This window comes from Balaenoptera borealis, assembly GCF_965194805.1.
Source record: "Balaenoptera borealis genome assembly, chromosome: 6".
NCBI lineage: Eukaryota > Metazoa > Chordata > Mammalia > Artiodactyla > Balaenopteridae > Balaenoptera > Balaenoptera borealis.
In genome coordinates, this window is record NC_138863.1 from 86445755 (window position 1) to 86462100 (window position 16346).

At 39.0% G+C, this 16346-nt stretch overlaps 1 protein-coding gene and 1 long non-coding RNA gene across 15 annotated transcripts in view; one reads left to right on the forward strand and one right to left on the reverse strand.

Annotated features, from left to right (window-relative positions):
• The window catches only part of LOC309630510, a 52104-nt gene extending 43923 nt beyond the window's left edge, over positions 1-8181 (reverse strand). The window contains exon 1 of the long non-coding RNA XR_014245724.1: positions 250-8181. This is a non-coding gene — a long non-coding RNA (uncharacterized lncRNA). The remainder of the gene's footprint in view (positions 1-249) is intronic.
• GTDC1 (glycosyltransferase like domain containing 1) overlaps positions 1-16346 on the forward strand; it is a 384238-nt gene that overhangs the window by 306205 nt on the left and 61687 nt on the right. Inside the window, exon 12 of one of the 14 annotated variants that reach the window (XR_014245704.1) lies at positions 8188-8409. The exons of 12 other annotated variants lie outside the window; for them this stretch is intronic. Coding sequence is in view for 1 of the 2 variants with exons in the window: in XM_082395810.1 (XP_082251936.1) it covers positions 8188-8223 (36 nt within the window). In the remaining variant the exon portion in view is untranslated. Of the gene's footprint in view, positions 1-8187; positions 12914-16346 lie in introns of those variants that run through there. One more of the 14 variants, XM_082395810.1, reaches the window with a different exon arrangement.

Genomic DNA, 16346 nt, shown 5'->3' on the forward strand with positions numbered 1-16346 from the left:
ACCGAGCCCCCTCGGCGGCGCTTGAGCCCAGAACCGAGAGCCAGAGGAGCCCCGAGGCCGCGGGGCGCGTCCCAGGCGGCGGGGCCGAGCGAGCCCCGGGCGACCGCCGCGCTCGCGCTCACAACTCGCTCGGACTCCCGGGCAAAGCCGTGCCGGCACGCGTACGCCGGCGCGCGCACAGCCCGACACGCGCACACTGTCACGCACACACGCGGGCACGCACCCCGGCACGCGCGCACCGACACTCACATGCTGACACACGCACACGTGGCGGATGGCCCAGTGCTACCCTGGCTCCTTCGCGCCGGGCTTGACTGGTCCCCCTCCGCACCTCCGGGAAGGCGGCGTAGCCCTGGCGGGCAGAACTCTTCTCTGTTCGTCGAAGTATTTTATTGTACTTGGTTCCTTGAGTCGGCCAGTCTCATACCTCAGTGAGAGAATCCGACGGAGATGAAGCAAAAAGAATGATTTCTCTCCCCGCTGTCCTTTTTAAAAAATGTAACTTAAGCAAAAACAGAGATGGGAGTAGGGATGGGCTCGGGAACTCTCCAGGCAGGGATTCTGGCTATTAATTTTAAAATCCTCCTCTTCGAATCTCTCATATATTCAGACTTGTGATTTCAACCCCACTGCCAGCCCTCAGGTCGCCTTTCTTTTCACCTCATACCTGTGTTTTGGATTGCAAACTGTTTCTCCTCCTGACCACCAATTGTTTGTTTAGGAGGCGCAAAGAAGCTGGGGGACAGAGGTTAAGCAGTGTTTGGGTAGGAGAATATTTAGAAGCGCCACATTGATTTCCAAAAAAACGTGGGAAAACGTTTAATCTCATTTTGAGGCATCTATGTTTTTAAAAGGGCCTCCTTCCTGCTAGTATTACTATTTATCATGAGGTATTTATTTGCATATACACATTTAAAACTGTATGTTTAAGAGAAAAATGCCTTTTGTTCTTGGTTTCAGCAGAGCCCTTTCCTTTTCTGTCCATCTAAGTTGTAGCATACTTTCCTCTCTTTCCCACCAATAGAGATTGTAGGCTAAAGTGGTGCACTCCAGTGACCAAATATAAGAAACCTTAGCCTGGCGTGTTGGTGACCATCGCTGGCATCTATCACTCAAGATTTTACCCCCTCTGGTTTGAAGTGGTCCTCAAACTGTAGACCTGAATGTAGAGGTTGGTTGATTGTTTGTTTAAAATGTGAGAAGAGCAGTCCAGGAGTAAACCGAGGTAGGGGAAGGTGGCCTACCTAAGCCCAGCCTTGGAAGCTAGAACAAGAACACTTGGGAAGTGCACTGAGAAGAGAATGTCTCTAAACAATGATAATCAGGGCTTTCAAAAACCATAAAACGGATTGAAATATCTGATTCATTATTTATTCATCCCAGGACAACTTTGCAAATCTGAGAATAGTGTTTGAAAACCGAGTGCCTTCTATTTTGTACATCAACTCAGCAGATGTGTCTCCCTTCCAAAATGTGGCCAAAGGGTTAAAACTGTAATTTTAGAAAGGAATCTCAGTAAATGACCTTAAGATCTGATACATATCCTTTTCTTTCTGGCAATAATATCCCCCAAAGAAAAAAATACATACTTATTGATATAATGATAATGTTTCTCATTCTGAGTAGAAGTGTCAGAATGATTCCCGTTTGTGGAAGTGTTTTCAAAACTGCGAGTACACTTTCACTACTATGAGAGCTGATGAGCCAATGAAGGGGAACTTCTTTTAACTCCATAATAGCAGGTTATACAGTAAATGAACAATGATGGTCAAATAGCCAATTATGGTATAAATATCCGTTGTTTACAGAGAGGTGTTAAATGAGCCTTTGGAGTACAAAGGATTAGACTCATCTAAGCTACCATTTGTTCTTCAACCCATTATGTCTTCCCTTAGAAAGGCCAGTGCCGTTGTAGGTAATATGCACACAGAGCATACTTCTCTGTGTTGATTTTAGTTTGCTTTATTTCAATGCACACTGTTGTTTACTTTTTAAAATTTAAATAAATGTCAGCATTGTATAATTTCTATGTTAACAAAGCAGTGAGCAAAATCCCTTGTATGTTTATAAAATATTATTGTTTAATTCACATAGTTTAGAAATTCCAAATGTTGAGAATAGGAAGGAGGCCAAATACCATCTGTTTATAACTATGATGCATCGTAATATGTGTACTTTTAAAAGGAGTTTGGTCAATCATGCCACTAATTTATCTGCTCGGAATATGTTGAAGATTTAAAATGTAATTTACAGGATTACTTTTAGTGCGTTGCATCCAACTGTGAGTTGTAAAGAAATCGGTCTCTTCTGTTTTTCTCAAATTAATCATGTAACAACCCCAATTAATGGGGGCTGTTAAATGTGTCGCTTTTTGCTTAGCTCCAGAATTCTTCTAACTTTGGCTCAGTCTACCTTCTTGATGTTGATAAAAACTCCAAGGACAAATGAAACAAAACACTCCTAGCTGTGTCTTTCTGCCAGGAGATAGTCACTTAGAATGGGAGGCAGGATATGATAGCTAATAATTAGCTAGCATCAGCTCTGAGAAATTACCTGTGAAATACCCTTTGGTACTGGGTTGAAAAACAACATTTGACATTCTCTGTTTTAAAATAGTACATGCTTGTCCCCAAGATTTCTGATTTAACTTACCGTTTATTTCAAATGCATCTAAATGCATACCATGAAACAAAGGGAGTACATTTACTTGCAATAGATGAGCAGGTTTGGGATTTTATTTTTAAGTTACAAACTCAAGTTTAGTGCGAAATTCCTTGCTTTGCAAACTGGAGAAATTCGGCAACAGGGCCTTCAATTCAGGGCAGACATAGTGTCGAAGTCCAGTGGTGGCTTTAGGGTCTCCCATCAGGGGGTCTCTTTCTCAAGAAGGAGGAACTAAAAACTCTCATGTCCTGAAAAAGGTTTGGAAAATGTGATAAAAAACATTGATAAGCAAATGATAGTTCCTAGATTGATTTTTAGCAAGGTCGAATCAGTAGAAAGCTACGCCTTGAAATGCTTTGATAGACAAATACCCGCAGAAATATCAAAACACTCTCCCAGTCACTGGTGGGTGTTATGGGTCCTTTACTTCTCAGTTTTTTCAACGGGGGCTGTGTACAGCGGCTTCTTTGTCCATTAAGCAATATCTGTTTTCTCAAACATTTTAGTTTTAGCAGCTTCCTCTAAAATTCTATCAACCTAGATATTTACTTACACATAATTAAGAACATTAAGAGTCCCTTTTCCAAGTAAACAAGCTGAACTATATATACTTTTTAAAAAATCTAATTGTAACATTTTTTAAATCTGGATTTTTTTCCTTTCTGGTCTGATTTTTTTCCCCATAAAATGAACCCACTGGGTCTTTATGTTATAGAGATATGCTCAGGCTTGGTTTCCTTTGAGTTACAATAGGAAAATGCCAGACCCTTTTTTTTCCTAAGTAATTGCTGAAGTGTAGAGAGTAGAAGAGAGAGTACAAAACAGAAAGAAATGTGAGGGATACAGAAGAAAGAAATTGGAGAAGGTGGAGGGGAAGGGAGATGAGAGAAGCAAAAGATGTAACTGGGATAAAAGAAGCCTATCAAACAAAGCTTTCAAAATTTCTTTGACTGGCATAAGACATTAAAATCATCATCATTTCCAAATAAAACCTAGATTGTTGCATTGAGATATTAAACAGCCATGGGAAACTCTTAAGTGAACCTTGATTGATACTTGTGGACCAGTTTTTCCATTCAAGCCCAACTTTTTTTTTTGGCTGAACCCAGGCCCTCGGCAGTGAGAACACAGAGTCCTAACCACTGAACTGCCAGGGAATTCCGTCAAGCCTAACATTTTTAAGAGAAACTTATATTAGATACCCGTATCCTCACTAGGAGGTGGAGAAGGAGGAGTAGAGACATTCTCTGCTTTTAAAGCATTTATGATGTAGAAGTAAGCCATACATACACAAAATAAGACTATGTATAATGCATTGTTATATGTTACCTACTGTCAGGGTAAAAATAAAGAAGATTTTAAATAGAGGAATTATTCAGACATGCTTTCCTTCCGAGTACCTTGGCTAGCAGTTAAATGCTAAACCAGTTAAGCAAGTCTTTAAATGTATAAACCCTTTGGAATCCCGAAGTCTAATAAATTGCAGTAGACATATAATTGAGATTGAAATTGGCATGTAGGTGTGCATTTCATGTTTCCTTTGGAGCTGACTTAGTACCATGGCAACAAGCCACATATGCACATAAGTCGTTGTATAGTCATGCTATCTTGACGACCAAAATCACTTTATAAAATATACTTTAATAAGTTACTACAGAGCCTTGAAGTTAAGCCATATAATTTAACCAATACTCAGTGGGCATTTCTAGGTATCATATATAAATTGGGTAAATGATAAAAAGAAAAGCATTAAGAATAAGAAAATGTATGGGGAAACTATTTGCTTCTTCCAATTAATCTAAAACACACCAGAAGGTTTTCTCATTTTGTTTTTTATGAAGAATTACTGACCCAAAGAAAAGTCAAATGAGAACTACAACTAAACAATAAAAGCAACAATAACAACAACAAATAAAAACATTGCTTTTTTTAGGAGAGAAATACGAAAAGTAGTAAATTTATCCATTTTAAGAATTAAAAAGAAAAGACATAAAATTTAATACACACAGTAAATAATAAATATTCTTCTAGTTTCATATGATGGCTAATTAAGAAAAAAAGCCCATGAGGAAAATTTGGAAGAGAGACAAATATAACAAGGTAATTAACTCTTTGCTCCTTCAGCCTTAAAGGAGAAAGAGCAGAGTGAGATTTCTTAAGTTTGGACCTGCAGCAACCTCAGAGATCAAATCTGCCTCTGCAAGAGAAATAGAAGGATTCTAGTAGCGCTGCATCTCAAGTCAAGTCTTGTTATTGGCCCCGCTCTGACCTTGGCACCCCAAAGTCTCAGTCCCAGTGTTCTTTTCTCTTTGATTGAATTCCTGCCTTTTATCACAGACAGCAGCTTCGTTCTCATGGACCTTCAGCGATGGAATTCACTATCTGGTATTCGTTCTCTTACATTTGGGTCGTCCTTGATAGTTGAGGATGTACTTTTTCATCCATCATCTAATTTAGTCTTGCTAATACCCTTCTGATATAGGTAAACCATAGCTTTAATCCCAGACTTCAGAAGCAACTCAAAATAGTACTGCTAGTACATTGCAGAGTTGGGATTAGAAGCCATATCACACGGTGCCCGGTTTCCCCCTTTCCTTCAGACTGGACTTCATACTTTGTTCTTTATTTAAATTATGGGCGTTAAGAATCTATTACAATCACTGCCTTTGTATTGGGTGGAGAGAAGAAGGAAAAGAAAGAGCAGAAGCAGAGGGGGATGGGGAAGAAGAAAAAGAAAGGAAGAGAAAAAACAAAACAATCCCCACAGGTTTTTCTGTGAAATGGGGAAGAAGAAATCTTTCAGTTGCCCCCTCTTCTGCTTGCAGAGGTTAGTAAAGAGAGAAGCACATCCTAAAATTTGTATCATATAAAGAAAAAACTAATTCCAAGCTATCCCAATGCTTTGTGTTTTAAAGGATAGAAATCCATTGACAGAGCTCTTTAATGAGTTCTTGGCTATGCATGCGTAGGCCACAAGGCTGATTTTGAGTACAAGATGGAGAAATATTCTGTTTATGAAATTAAAGGAATTTGGGGAAATTGAAAACAAAACCTGGTAGAGAGGAAAAGAAAATAGTCATAGGATGGAGAGACATTAGCTAGAACTTAACATATCCAGCAACAAATTCCCCATGGTGGGATATAGTTGATTATTAATTTTTTTTTATTAGATGGGTATATTACACTCAGTTCTCAGCTTATACTCCAATGTAATCTCCATCTGTAACCCCAAAACTCCACTGAAAATCTGAGACACAAAACTGGCTTGATTTATTTCCACGTTTGGGGAATGAAGGCATAGACAAGGCAGACAAGAGTGACATTGCAGGAGGCATGATTTAAAATAAAGGCGTAGAATGTTATGGAAGCAGGAAATAAGGACAGAAGATGATTAGGAGAAATGGAAGCCCCCAAGAATGAATACTAAGAAACAAGGAAACCCATAATACAGGAGATCTTGGGAAAAACCAGCTAATTTGTTGATGCTGTAGACACTTGATATTTTTGGTTGTTCAGCATCTACCTAACCTTGTATTAGAATCTAAAGTCCGATTTGAGGAATTAATTCTTTCTTACTGAATATAATCAGGCCTAGGAATTGAAACTTGCTTTGAATAGAGGAACAAAAAGACAACACTGGAATTCCAGTTCACCTGACCTAGCGCAGCCCAACCAGACTGTTTCCACCAAAAGGCAGCTGTTATTGGGTTCTGCTTCCTAACCTCCACAGCTCCTGGGGCTCCATCCGATCCCAAGCTCAGATGTCCAGCCTCCCTTTGATATGGTTCTCTATCCCTGGGATTCTGTCAGTTGCAGAAAAACAGAAAAACCTGGCTCAACTGAGTTGCTCTGGGAAAATTATCGTATCAGAAGTAAGAAATGTGGATGTAGAGTGGCTGCATCATCCCACTGATATGTTAGCTTCCCGTTGGCTATCCTCTTACGTTCACAAGAAGGCTACAGAAATCCAGTCATCACATCTTCACCACATCCCTCTTTTCAGACACAGGAGAAGGGATTTTTCTTTCTTGCTTGGGTCTCTTTCTGCAATTAAGGAAAGCTTTTCCCAGAAGCCCATTAGGAGAATTTCCCACACATCTCATATATGCATAAACTGGTAGCAGGGATGGGAATGGCTTCTATTCAGTTAAGACCTAACTCGGAACCATATGGGTGAGGGATAATTAGACCCATGAACAAAACTAGTGTGCAGTTCACAAAGATAAGAGGGAGGAGATGACTGTTGGGTCAGTAAAACATACTTCTTCCAATAAATACATTTATGTCTTATTTATTCAGATTTGTTCTCTGTGGCTTGCAAAGAATTCTAATTAATACACTTGGTTACAGCTACCACTGGGATTATTTAAATTGTAGATAGCTTTCTATATATATACATATATATGTATATATGTATACATATATATATGACTTGCTTTTACTTTTAAAGTTCTTTTCTTTTTTTGTTCTGTTTTTATGTACGTGAAAGAATGAGTTGGATTTTAGAACTGTATTTTTTAATCTTCTACATGTCCAGCATTTATTGATCATGACTTTAATTTCCCAGTAATAATTTCCCCCCAAATCTCTAATGCCTCATTTTTACATTTATTCATACATTCCTTTCTTGTTCATTCAGAGATTCATCTCGTCATTAATTTCTTCTTCTTTTTTTCAAAAACTTGTTATGAGGTATCTAATATGTATGTGGAAGGCATTGGGTTAGCAAGGAAAAACAAACCAACAAATGTTAAACCACATTTGTGTAACCTTAAAATTAAGCATTTTTTATAACATTTTTTATAACATTTTTAAAAGGGGAGCAATGAGACAAAAATGAAGCATGCATGGACGTTCCCAGTCTTCCCTCATTTTCTAGCATGGTTTCTTGTGCTCTGAAGTGAGTCCTGCCCTGAGAGTCCTGCTTTGACAGACAAGGTCTTTTAAGCTTTAGGCATGAGAATAGGGAGGAAAGGAAGAGAGAACAAAAGTTGAAAAGGTTAAGTTTGGGGGAGGAGGTTATCTTGATGTGAGACTGGAATTTGAAGACAGATGTAAAGGCGCAGAAGCAGCTGCGGCGCGTGAGCCACTGGATGGGGGAAGCAAAAGGGGATTTTTAAGGTTCTCTGTTCCCTTCATCATGTTCAAGAAAACAAATGAAGAGCTTGAGTTATTCTGAAATTATTTGTGGTTGCTGCACTATCGTGTGTTTTTATAACCATGATGTTGTTCATGTGGGTTATTGTTTTGTAATATCCAGGGCTTTATCTGATTGTGTGTGACAAAAATCAACTCACATTAATCAGGCATAAAATTTGGCTTATGTGTCAAAAAATTTCAGGAGATGATCTTGGATATTATGAGAACTCCATCCTCTAGGATCTTGCTCAGTCTGTCTGTCTGTCTGTCTTTCTGTCTCTCTTTCTCATTCTAAGTCCCTCCTCTGCATTGTTTTCTTTCTCTAGAAGGCTATCTCAGTATGGTGGGAAAGATGACTCATGGTATTTCACGTGATCTTTACAGCCTGAGAAGAGAGAATCGATCATATCTAGCATCTAAGTCAGACCCTGGTAAAAATGACACTGTCCCCCCTACCTGAGTCACTTTCCTGCACTTGTGGGAGATGGAGGAGAACCGAGCAAGACATAATTTCAGATGACTGCTCCAGTGTTACAGTGGGATGACTCCTTCAATCCATATTACAAGAAACTTTCTAGCTATTGGGCAGAGGAACATGTGATATAGGTAACATTGCATCTCTTGTTAATCAAATGTCCTCTCAGTTGAGTTATTTAGAGCGCTATATGGGGTTGAATTTTTACTTAAATTTAAGTGTGTAGTTGTCTTCTCAAATGTTGTTCAGAGACTTACACTCCAAGTAGCTTTGAAATGAAACTTGATGGATGTGCAGAAAAACATGGAAATAGAGCCACAAGACAAAGTTAGAATAAATGAAAGTAATATTCATCACTGGAGGAATGTTAGACTTGCACTTAAATGTCACCTAGAAACACTCAATTCCTTTGCAGACACCCTAAGATGGAAAAGTATCCACCAAGAGATAAAACTTGTATTTCCTTTTGTTTTTAGGACACACTCAAATGAGTTGCCTGTCACATGCTAGATAGTACAATTGACACTAGAAAGAGATTGTAGAATTTCCAAGCTAGAGAGGTTCATGAGTTGTGAAAGATTATCATTCAAGTGTCAAGTATCTGTCAAAAACTACTTGTGGAAGTGTTGGCAAGAATGTGGAGGAAACGGAACCCTCCTACACTGTTGGTGGGAATGTAAATTGGTGCAGCCACTAAGGAGAATAATATGAAAGTTCCTCAAAAAATTAAGATTAAAACTACCATATAATCCAGCTATCTCACTTCTGGGTATTTACCAAAGAATTAAAAAAAAACTAATTCAAAGCCATGTATGTACCCCTACATTCATCGTGGCATTATCTACAATAGCCAGGATATAGAAACAACCTAAAGTCCATCAATGGAAGAATGGATAAAGAAGATGTGGTACATATATACAATGGAATACCACTCAGCCATAAAAAAAGATGAAATCTTGCCATTTGTAATTACATGGATGACCTCAAGCGTATTGTGCTGAGTGAAACAAGTCAGACAGAGAAAGACAATTACTGGATGCCTTCACTCATATGTGGAATATAAAAAACAAACAAAAAGAAAAGAAGTGAACAAGCCAAACAAAAACAAACACATAGTTACAGAGAACAGAGTAGTGGTTACCAGAGGGGAAAGGTTGGGGGAAGGGTGAAACGGAAAAAGAGGATCAACTGTATGGTGACAGATGGAAACTAAATTGTTGGTGGTGAGCACACTGTAGTGTATACAGAAGTAGAAATGTAAGGCTGTATACATGAAACTTATATAATGATATAAACCAATGCTACTTCAATAAAAAAATTTTTTAATAAATAAGCAGTAAAAAAAAAAAAAAAAACCAAACAAAACAAAACTACTTGTTGATTGTTATGAAAAGTTTTTAATTTCCAATGATAAAAGCATCAATTTGGGGGGTACGTTCTGAGCTTAACCAAATTGAGAATGCAAAGAGAACCCTGGTCTTCTTTTGTATGCCTAAAACTTACAAAAGTATTAAAGAGGTCAAGGTCCTGAGCCCCGTTTATACGAAGGACCGGTGGCTAGAATGAGGAGTATAATGGTTGGTGACCAAAAATGACTCAGAAGATACTTTGCGCTCTGACTATGAAGATTTACTCTTAACCCAGAATAAAGTGGCATTTTTTTGTATTAACAAACATATTTGAATAATCTTTTGTAAGTCAACATAATAAAAAGTTATGTACGTACTGTTTGCTGTAGTTATGGTGCATCGAGTGATTATTCCCAATTCTACCCTATTTTGAATTATACAGTATACATGTATGCCCCTTTCCATGTGGCTTTGCAGTGTCTCCCACTAAAGGAAGCAGGGTATTGTCCCCAACCCATTGATGTTGGGCTTGGCCATGTGACTTGCTTTGACCAATAGAATGGGTGGAAGTGACAGTGTGCCTTTTCCAAGCCGAGGCTTTAACAGGCGTTGCATGTTCCCTCTGCTTGAACATCTTATCATTCACCATGAGAACACAACGGGCTGGAAGCATATGGACATGTATGAAGTAGACCTGAACCCAACCCAGCCTGCAGCTTGCAGCTCAGAGCTGAATCCTGAAACTGAGTCTTTACAAGTGACTTGCATCAACTCACAGACCCATGAGGGAGAAATAAACGCTAGTTGTTTTAAGTCACTGAATTTTGGAGTGGTTTTTCATGCAGCATTATTATAGCAATAGCTGACTAATAGAGTAGTATTTCTTTCCTCTCTCTACAAGTGTTTTGAAATTGATGTTGCATCTAACAACGCATAGCATCGTAGGATCAAGCAAATTCAGTAATTATACGGTTAATCATTTAATTAGAATTATGAAGTGGTACAAAAATGATGCAAAGAACACAAAACACAGAGACCTAATCTGATCTGAGAGTCAGGAAATGTTTCTCTGAGGAAATGACATTGAAGCTGAGACCTAGCTTTTGGCTAAGCAAATTTGGGGAGTATGGGGGGAAGTATGCGGAGTGCAGGTAACAGTCTTTGCAAAGCCCTTGAGGCAAGAAAGAGAAGGGCATTGAGTACAGAGAATTATCTGGAAAGCAGAGAGGAAACAGGAAAGTGCCAAGAGAAGAGAGGTTGGTGAGGTTCAGTTTACCGCAGTTTTATGGGCTGAATTGTGTCTCCCTCAAAATTCATATATATTTTTTAAAATTAATTAATTAATTTTTTTGGTTGAGTTGGGTCTTTGTTGCTGTGCACGGGCTCTCTCTAGTTGCGGCGAGCGGGGGCTACTCTTCCTTGCGGTGCGCAGACTTCTCACTGCGGTGGCATCACTTGTTGTGGAGCACGGGTTCTAGGCCCGCGGGCTTCAGTAGTTGTGGCTCATGGGCTCAGTAGTTGTGGCACGCGGGCTCTAGAGCGCAGGCTCAGTAGTTGTGGTGCACCGGCTTAGTTGCTCTGCGGCATATGGGATCTTCCCGGACCAGGGCTGGAACCCGTTTCCCCTGTCTTGGCAGGTGGACTCTTAACCACTTCGCTACCAGGGAAGCCCAACATTCATATATTGATGTCCTTAACACCCAGTACCCCAGAATGATTCGGAGCTAAGGTGTTAAAGTGGTAATTAAGTCAAAATGAAGTCATTAGGGAGAGTCCCAAAGTCAGTCTGACTGATGTCCTTTAGAAGAGGAGATTAGGACACAGACACATATTTTAATGCCTTATTTTTCTTTTCTAATGTTTTAAACATTTAAAATTTATATATTTTACAGTCTCTCTATTACAGCTCTATTATCTGAAATTCCTTGGGGTTTAATTCTGCTGTGTTTACTCTTTCCTGTGTCTCTCAAGGTGGATTGTTACCTTGTATGTGTTGTAATTTTGAACAGTGAGCTCATTTTTGATAGGCTTCATCTGGAGACATCAAGTGTGGCCTGTGATGAGGTTTTATTACACCATATTTTTTTTCTCAGTCTGCTTCTGCTGGGAATACACTGAATCTCAATATGGAGTGTTCAGGGCCATGTGGTTGACGCGAAGTTCATTTGAGGTACATGTCTGTGATTACAATTTCTCTGGAAAGGCTTATTTTCTACCCTGCACCCGGGCCTCAGTAGCTTGCTTCCTTGTTGTCTCTTTGTGCTAGTGTGCAGATTATTTCTCCTCTACCATTTCACGGAAGGGGAAGCCCTTAAATGATCCTGGATTTATGTAAGAGGTTCAGTTTCAAATCCCCACCTCCCTGCAGAATTTCCAAGGTCTTGTCTTCTGTGTCTTTCTGAGAATGAAAATGAAAACTCCTAGGTTTCTGAGACATAACCCCACCCTAGTCCACCCCAGCTCCTATACTGCCTAGTTAGTTCATGTGGTTACCACTTGGGCTCTCAGTTCCTTCTTTCTTTTGGCCCCTGGTGATTTCTCTTACTTTCCCACAAACTCAACTCTGGATTGAAGAGGATAAGGAAAACATTACATGGAAAAACTTGACTGGTACTCCTTCCCCTTCCTGAATAATTCATTTCTAAAGCCATTAGGTGAGACAGAGCAAGATTGGAGAATATCAGGGTCCAAGGAGGATGAAGAGAACATCCAGTCAAGGATGGTAGGCAAAAAAGCATGAGGAATCAGCCTGAACAGGGCGAGAAGGTCTCCACACAGGGGAGTCAGGGCCCAAGCAGGGAGAGGAAGGCATCTGTGTGTGGGAGGGGATCATAGCAGGGATGGGAGATTGGTTGCATAAAGTGAGGTTGATTGTGTAAGTAAGTATTTGAAGAATTATAGAAGCTTGTCTTCTCACTATTAGAGAAGGGGTACATATACAGAAAGGGAGAAAACTAGAATGAACATGTGATTGGAGGTATAAGCATGAACTCGTGGTTTTCAATATCTATAGATAAATATAGATAGATAGATTTCAATTTCTATAGATAGAAATACATATAAATGTAAATATATGGTACACACATATATATAATTCCTGGCTCTATATGGGAAGCAGCAATACTACAAAAACAATGAACATACATAGCACCCAGATCTTGGCTTCCAAATACCATATTCCATTAAGAAAAAAAAAAAGGAAATTTTTAGAGAAATGCCTGATTCTGGGGCTGAGGGAGAGAAAAAGTACAAGAAAAACCTGGAACTTCTACCATAAACCAAAGAAGTGTTAAAAAAAAAAAAATGATGGGCACATATCAAAAGGGCTTAGAAGTCAGCTTAACTGAACTCCTACTAGCCACATTGGACATAATTTGAGTATTCATATGGATAGTAACATGATAGTAACTCATAGAATTTACAATACTAAGTAAAATAAGAGACCGAGAGACCATACCAGCATAAATCAATGAATGAATGAATGAATGAAGTTAAAGTTTGATGAGGGACAGGATATTTACATGGTTTCAGAGTACCTCCCCACAAAAGGGGGAAAGTAACTTTATGGTGGAAGAGCCTGGAAGACATCACTTTTATCAAGTGGTGACAGTGAACATCAGCTATTGAAACCATGCATGACCTGGTCTGCTTCTTTGAGAGGAACACAGCATCACTTCTGTGATACTATGACCTGAATCCAATACTGAGGAAACTTCAGGCAAATTTAAACTGAGGGAAATTCTACAAAGTAACTGGACTCATCTTCGAAACATCAAAGTCATGAGAGTCCACCATAGACTGAAGAATATTCCAGACTGAAGGAGACTATAGAGACATGACAAGTAATGCAGTGTGTGATTCTGAAGTGGATCCTTTTGTTACAAAAAATATTGTTGCATCAATTGGTGAAACTGGAATGTGGTCTGTGGACCAAAGGGCAGGAGTGTATCAAAACGTATTTCCTGGTTTTGTTAGTTGTGTTGCAGTCAGTAGGAGGATGTTCTTATTTGTAGAAAACACACATTAAATTGTTTGGGGCTAATGGACCATCTGGTCAGCAGTTTATAAGTATTCAGGAAAAACAAGCTATTTGTACTGTATGTCTAGCCTTTTTGCTAGAAAAAAAAAAAAGAATTTTTGATTGTTTCAAAATTTAAAGCGACCAATAGCAAAATAAAAAATATGTGATGTAGCTTAAGTAGTACTAACTATTCTATTCAACAAACTAGAAAAAAATTAAAAATCCAGCCAACTAAACTCTAAGAAAATAGGGGAAAGAAATAAAGGATCAAACAACAAAATTAATGAAGTAGAAGACAAAAAGCAAGAGAGAGAATACATAGGGACCCTTCTTCACCATTGGGCAGCTACTAGGACTTTTGTCCTTACTTGCATGAGCAATGGATGCTCCTGCGGAAAGAGAGGGGAAGAGACAGTTCTCAGATTTTGAATTTCAAAACCCTGGGCCTTTGTGTATCAGACACGCCCTAAAGATCTGAAATCATGATATTAACATCACAAACAAAAGATTTGAGAAAAATAGATGAAAATTCAGTGTATTTCACCATATATTAAATGAAGTCTCTATAGGTTAAGGAAGAGAAGAAAAGGAGAAAATGGTCAGAAGGAAAGCACAGAGCTTAAAGACTGGTGGTGTCTCTGAAAAGGGACTTTGGCTCTGATCTTCCTGCACCTGACCTGGGGGAAATGTCCATGGTTAGCAGAATCTGGGAGCAGAGAGCTAGCTGCTCTTGTATCTTGGGGGAACCCAAGATCCATCCTCTAGCCTCACAGGTTCCCTGTGCCCACCACAGGGCAGGAGCAGTAGAAGAGAGAGATGGCTGTGAGAGTGTTCAGATAGCCAATCAGAGAGAGCCTCTGTGTTCCTGATATCGCACGGAGTCTCTGAAAGAACCACATAGTTGCTATAAGCCCAGAAGTCTAAGAACATTTAACCTAATAGGTTAGGGTTAGGGTTGGCTTAGACAAATTAGTAAGGTCCAGATAGGATGGTGACATCTCAGAGACTTGCACGGATCAACCCTGGAGGACCAGAATTGGTAACACATCTCTTAGTGAATGTCAGCGTGAATAGATGATGGCTCCCATCCTAGCATCCTGTTTATTTGTAAACTATTCTGAACATAGTCCCCAAGTTATTAGATAGGTGGATGGATGAATGGCTGGCTGGATGGCTGGCTGGCTGGCTGGCTGGCTGGATGGATGGATAATAAAAGGGCAATTCCTAAATTATATCAGTCTAAAAGCTGCTGTGTTATAGAATTTCATACCGCTAAGAATGCCACTAAGAGAATAGCCAAATTGCTCTCATTTACTCATGCCCATCCTGGCACTGCTTTCCAAGATGAGCAGCAACTAAGACTGGGAGAAGAATAGGTTCTAATATCATTTTCATCTGCAGCTGAAATAGCCCCAGAGACAGTAGATAAAGCAAGTGTCTTTGCAAAACAGTACATTAGGAAGAAATGCCATTGGAAGTTTCAGACACTAAAAAGTATTTTTTAAAAAAGACACTTCTTCCGTGTTTGCTTGTTTACTAAAGACAAATAAAAGGCATTTGAATTATTTTCTGCCCGTTTGGAGTCTTCTCTTTTTATCTTGCCCTTACCAGGTTTTTATTTGTATACTTAGGGAGATCTTTATGGAAGGAAAATTGTAATTCTAAAGCAGTCTGCAAACAAACACTCACACAGCATAACCAAACCACAATTTTATGCAGATTTTTTTCTCTATCTTAGATTCTGAGTTCTTAAAGGAAAATGTGGATGCAGTGATGTGTCACAACTGCTATTAGAGAAGTCCAAGGGAAAAGAGTACAACATGATGATCAGCCTTGGCAGTCTCCACATACAGCGTGATTATATTGTAATACTGTTTGATGCAATGATATGTTTGATCAGTTTCAAGAGATGAATATCACCTCACTTCAAACAATATGATACAGTCTCATTGTGTGGAATTATGGCCGCTGTCAATCAGCATATGGCATAACCCTTAAAGTGCCATCTTTGGGGAATGTCATAAAAATGATTGCAACACTTGCATTAATTAGTAAGTTTTTGCACTAAAACCAAGCAAAACCTGTTAAGGCAATTTATCTGCTATATCTCTGTTCATTTTTGTTATCACAGAAACGTGTATATAACCCACCCACGCAAACACTCAGCCGATTAGCTCAACGTACTAGAACAGCCGTGCTAAAAAAAAATCCTAGTGTGAGTATGAGCTCCCCTCCCCCATATAAATCAGTAAGCTATATATTCTCTATTTTTTTTTATGGTCCCCAACATACCCTTACCTTGAGCCAGCTATCCTATCAAAGTGAATGGTGGGTGCAAAGTAAAGGCAAACATGAAATTATCACGAGATCTATGGTCTTGACAAGACAAACTCAAAATTTAAGCTCGACAAATGACAAATAAATGGCAGGTGTACATGTTTAGATAGAATAAATACAGATTAAGAGTCCTTTGAATGTCATTAATTTCACTTTGTCAATGTTAATTGTTAGATACAGTTTGAGGGAAGAAGAATTACAATCTTTTTTTTACCTTAGGTGTGGAATATTTTCCCTCTTGGTGTTTCTCTGTTATCCATTAATTTGCCATTGTCACCCAGTTATACTATTATTTCAATTTTCCCCAATAATACATAATTTGAGAAGTTACTGGTTTGACACGGTACATACTGATTTGACC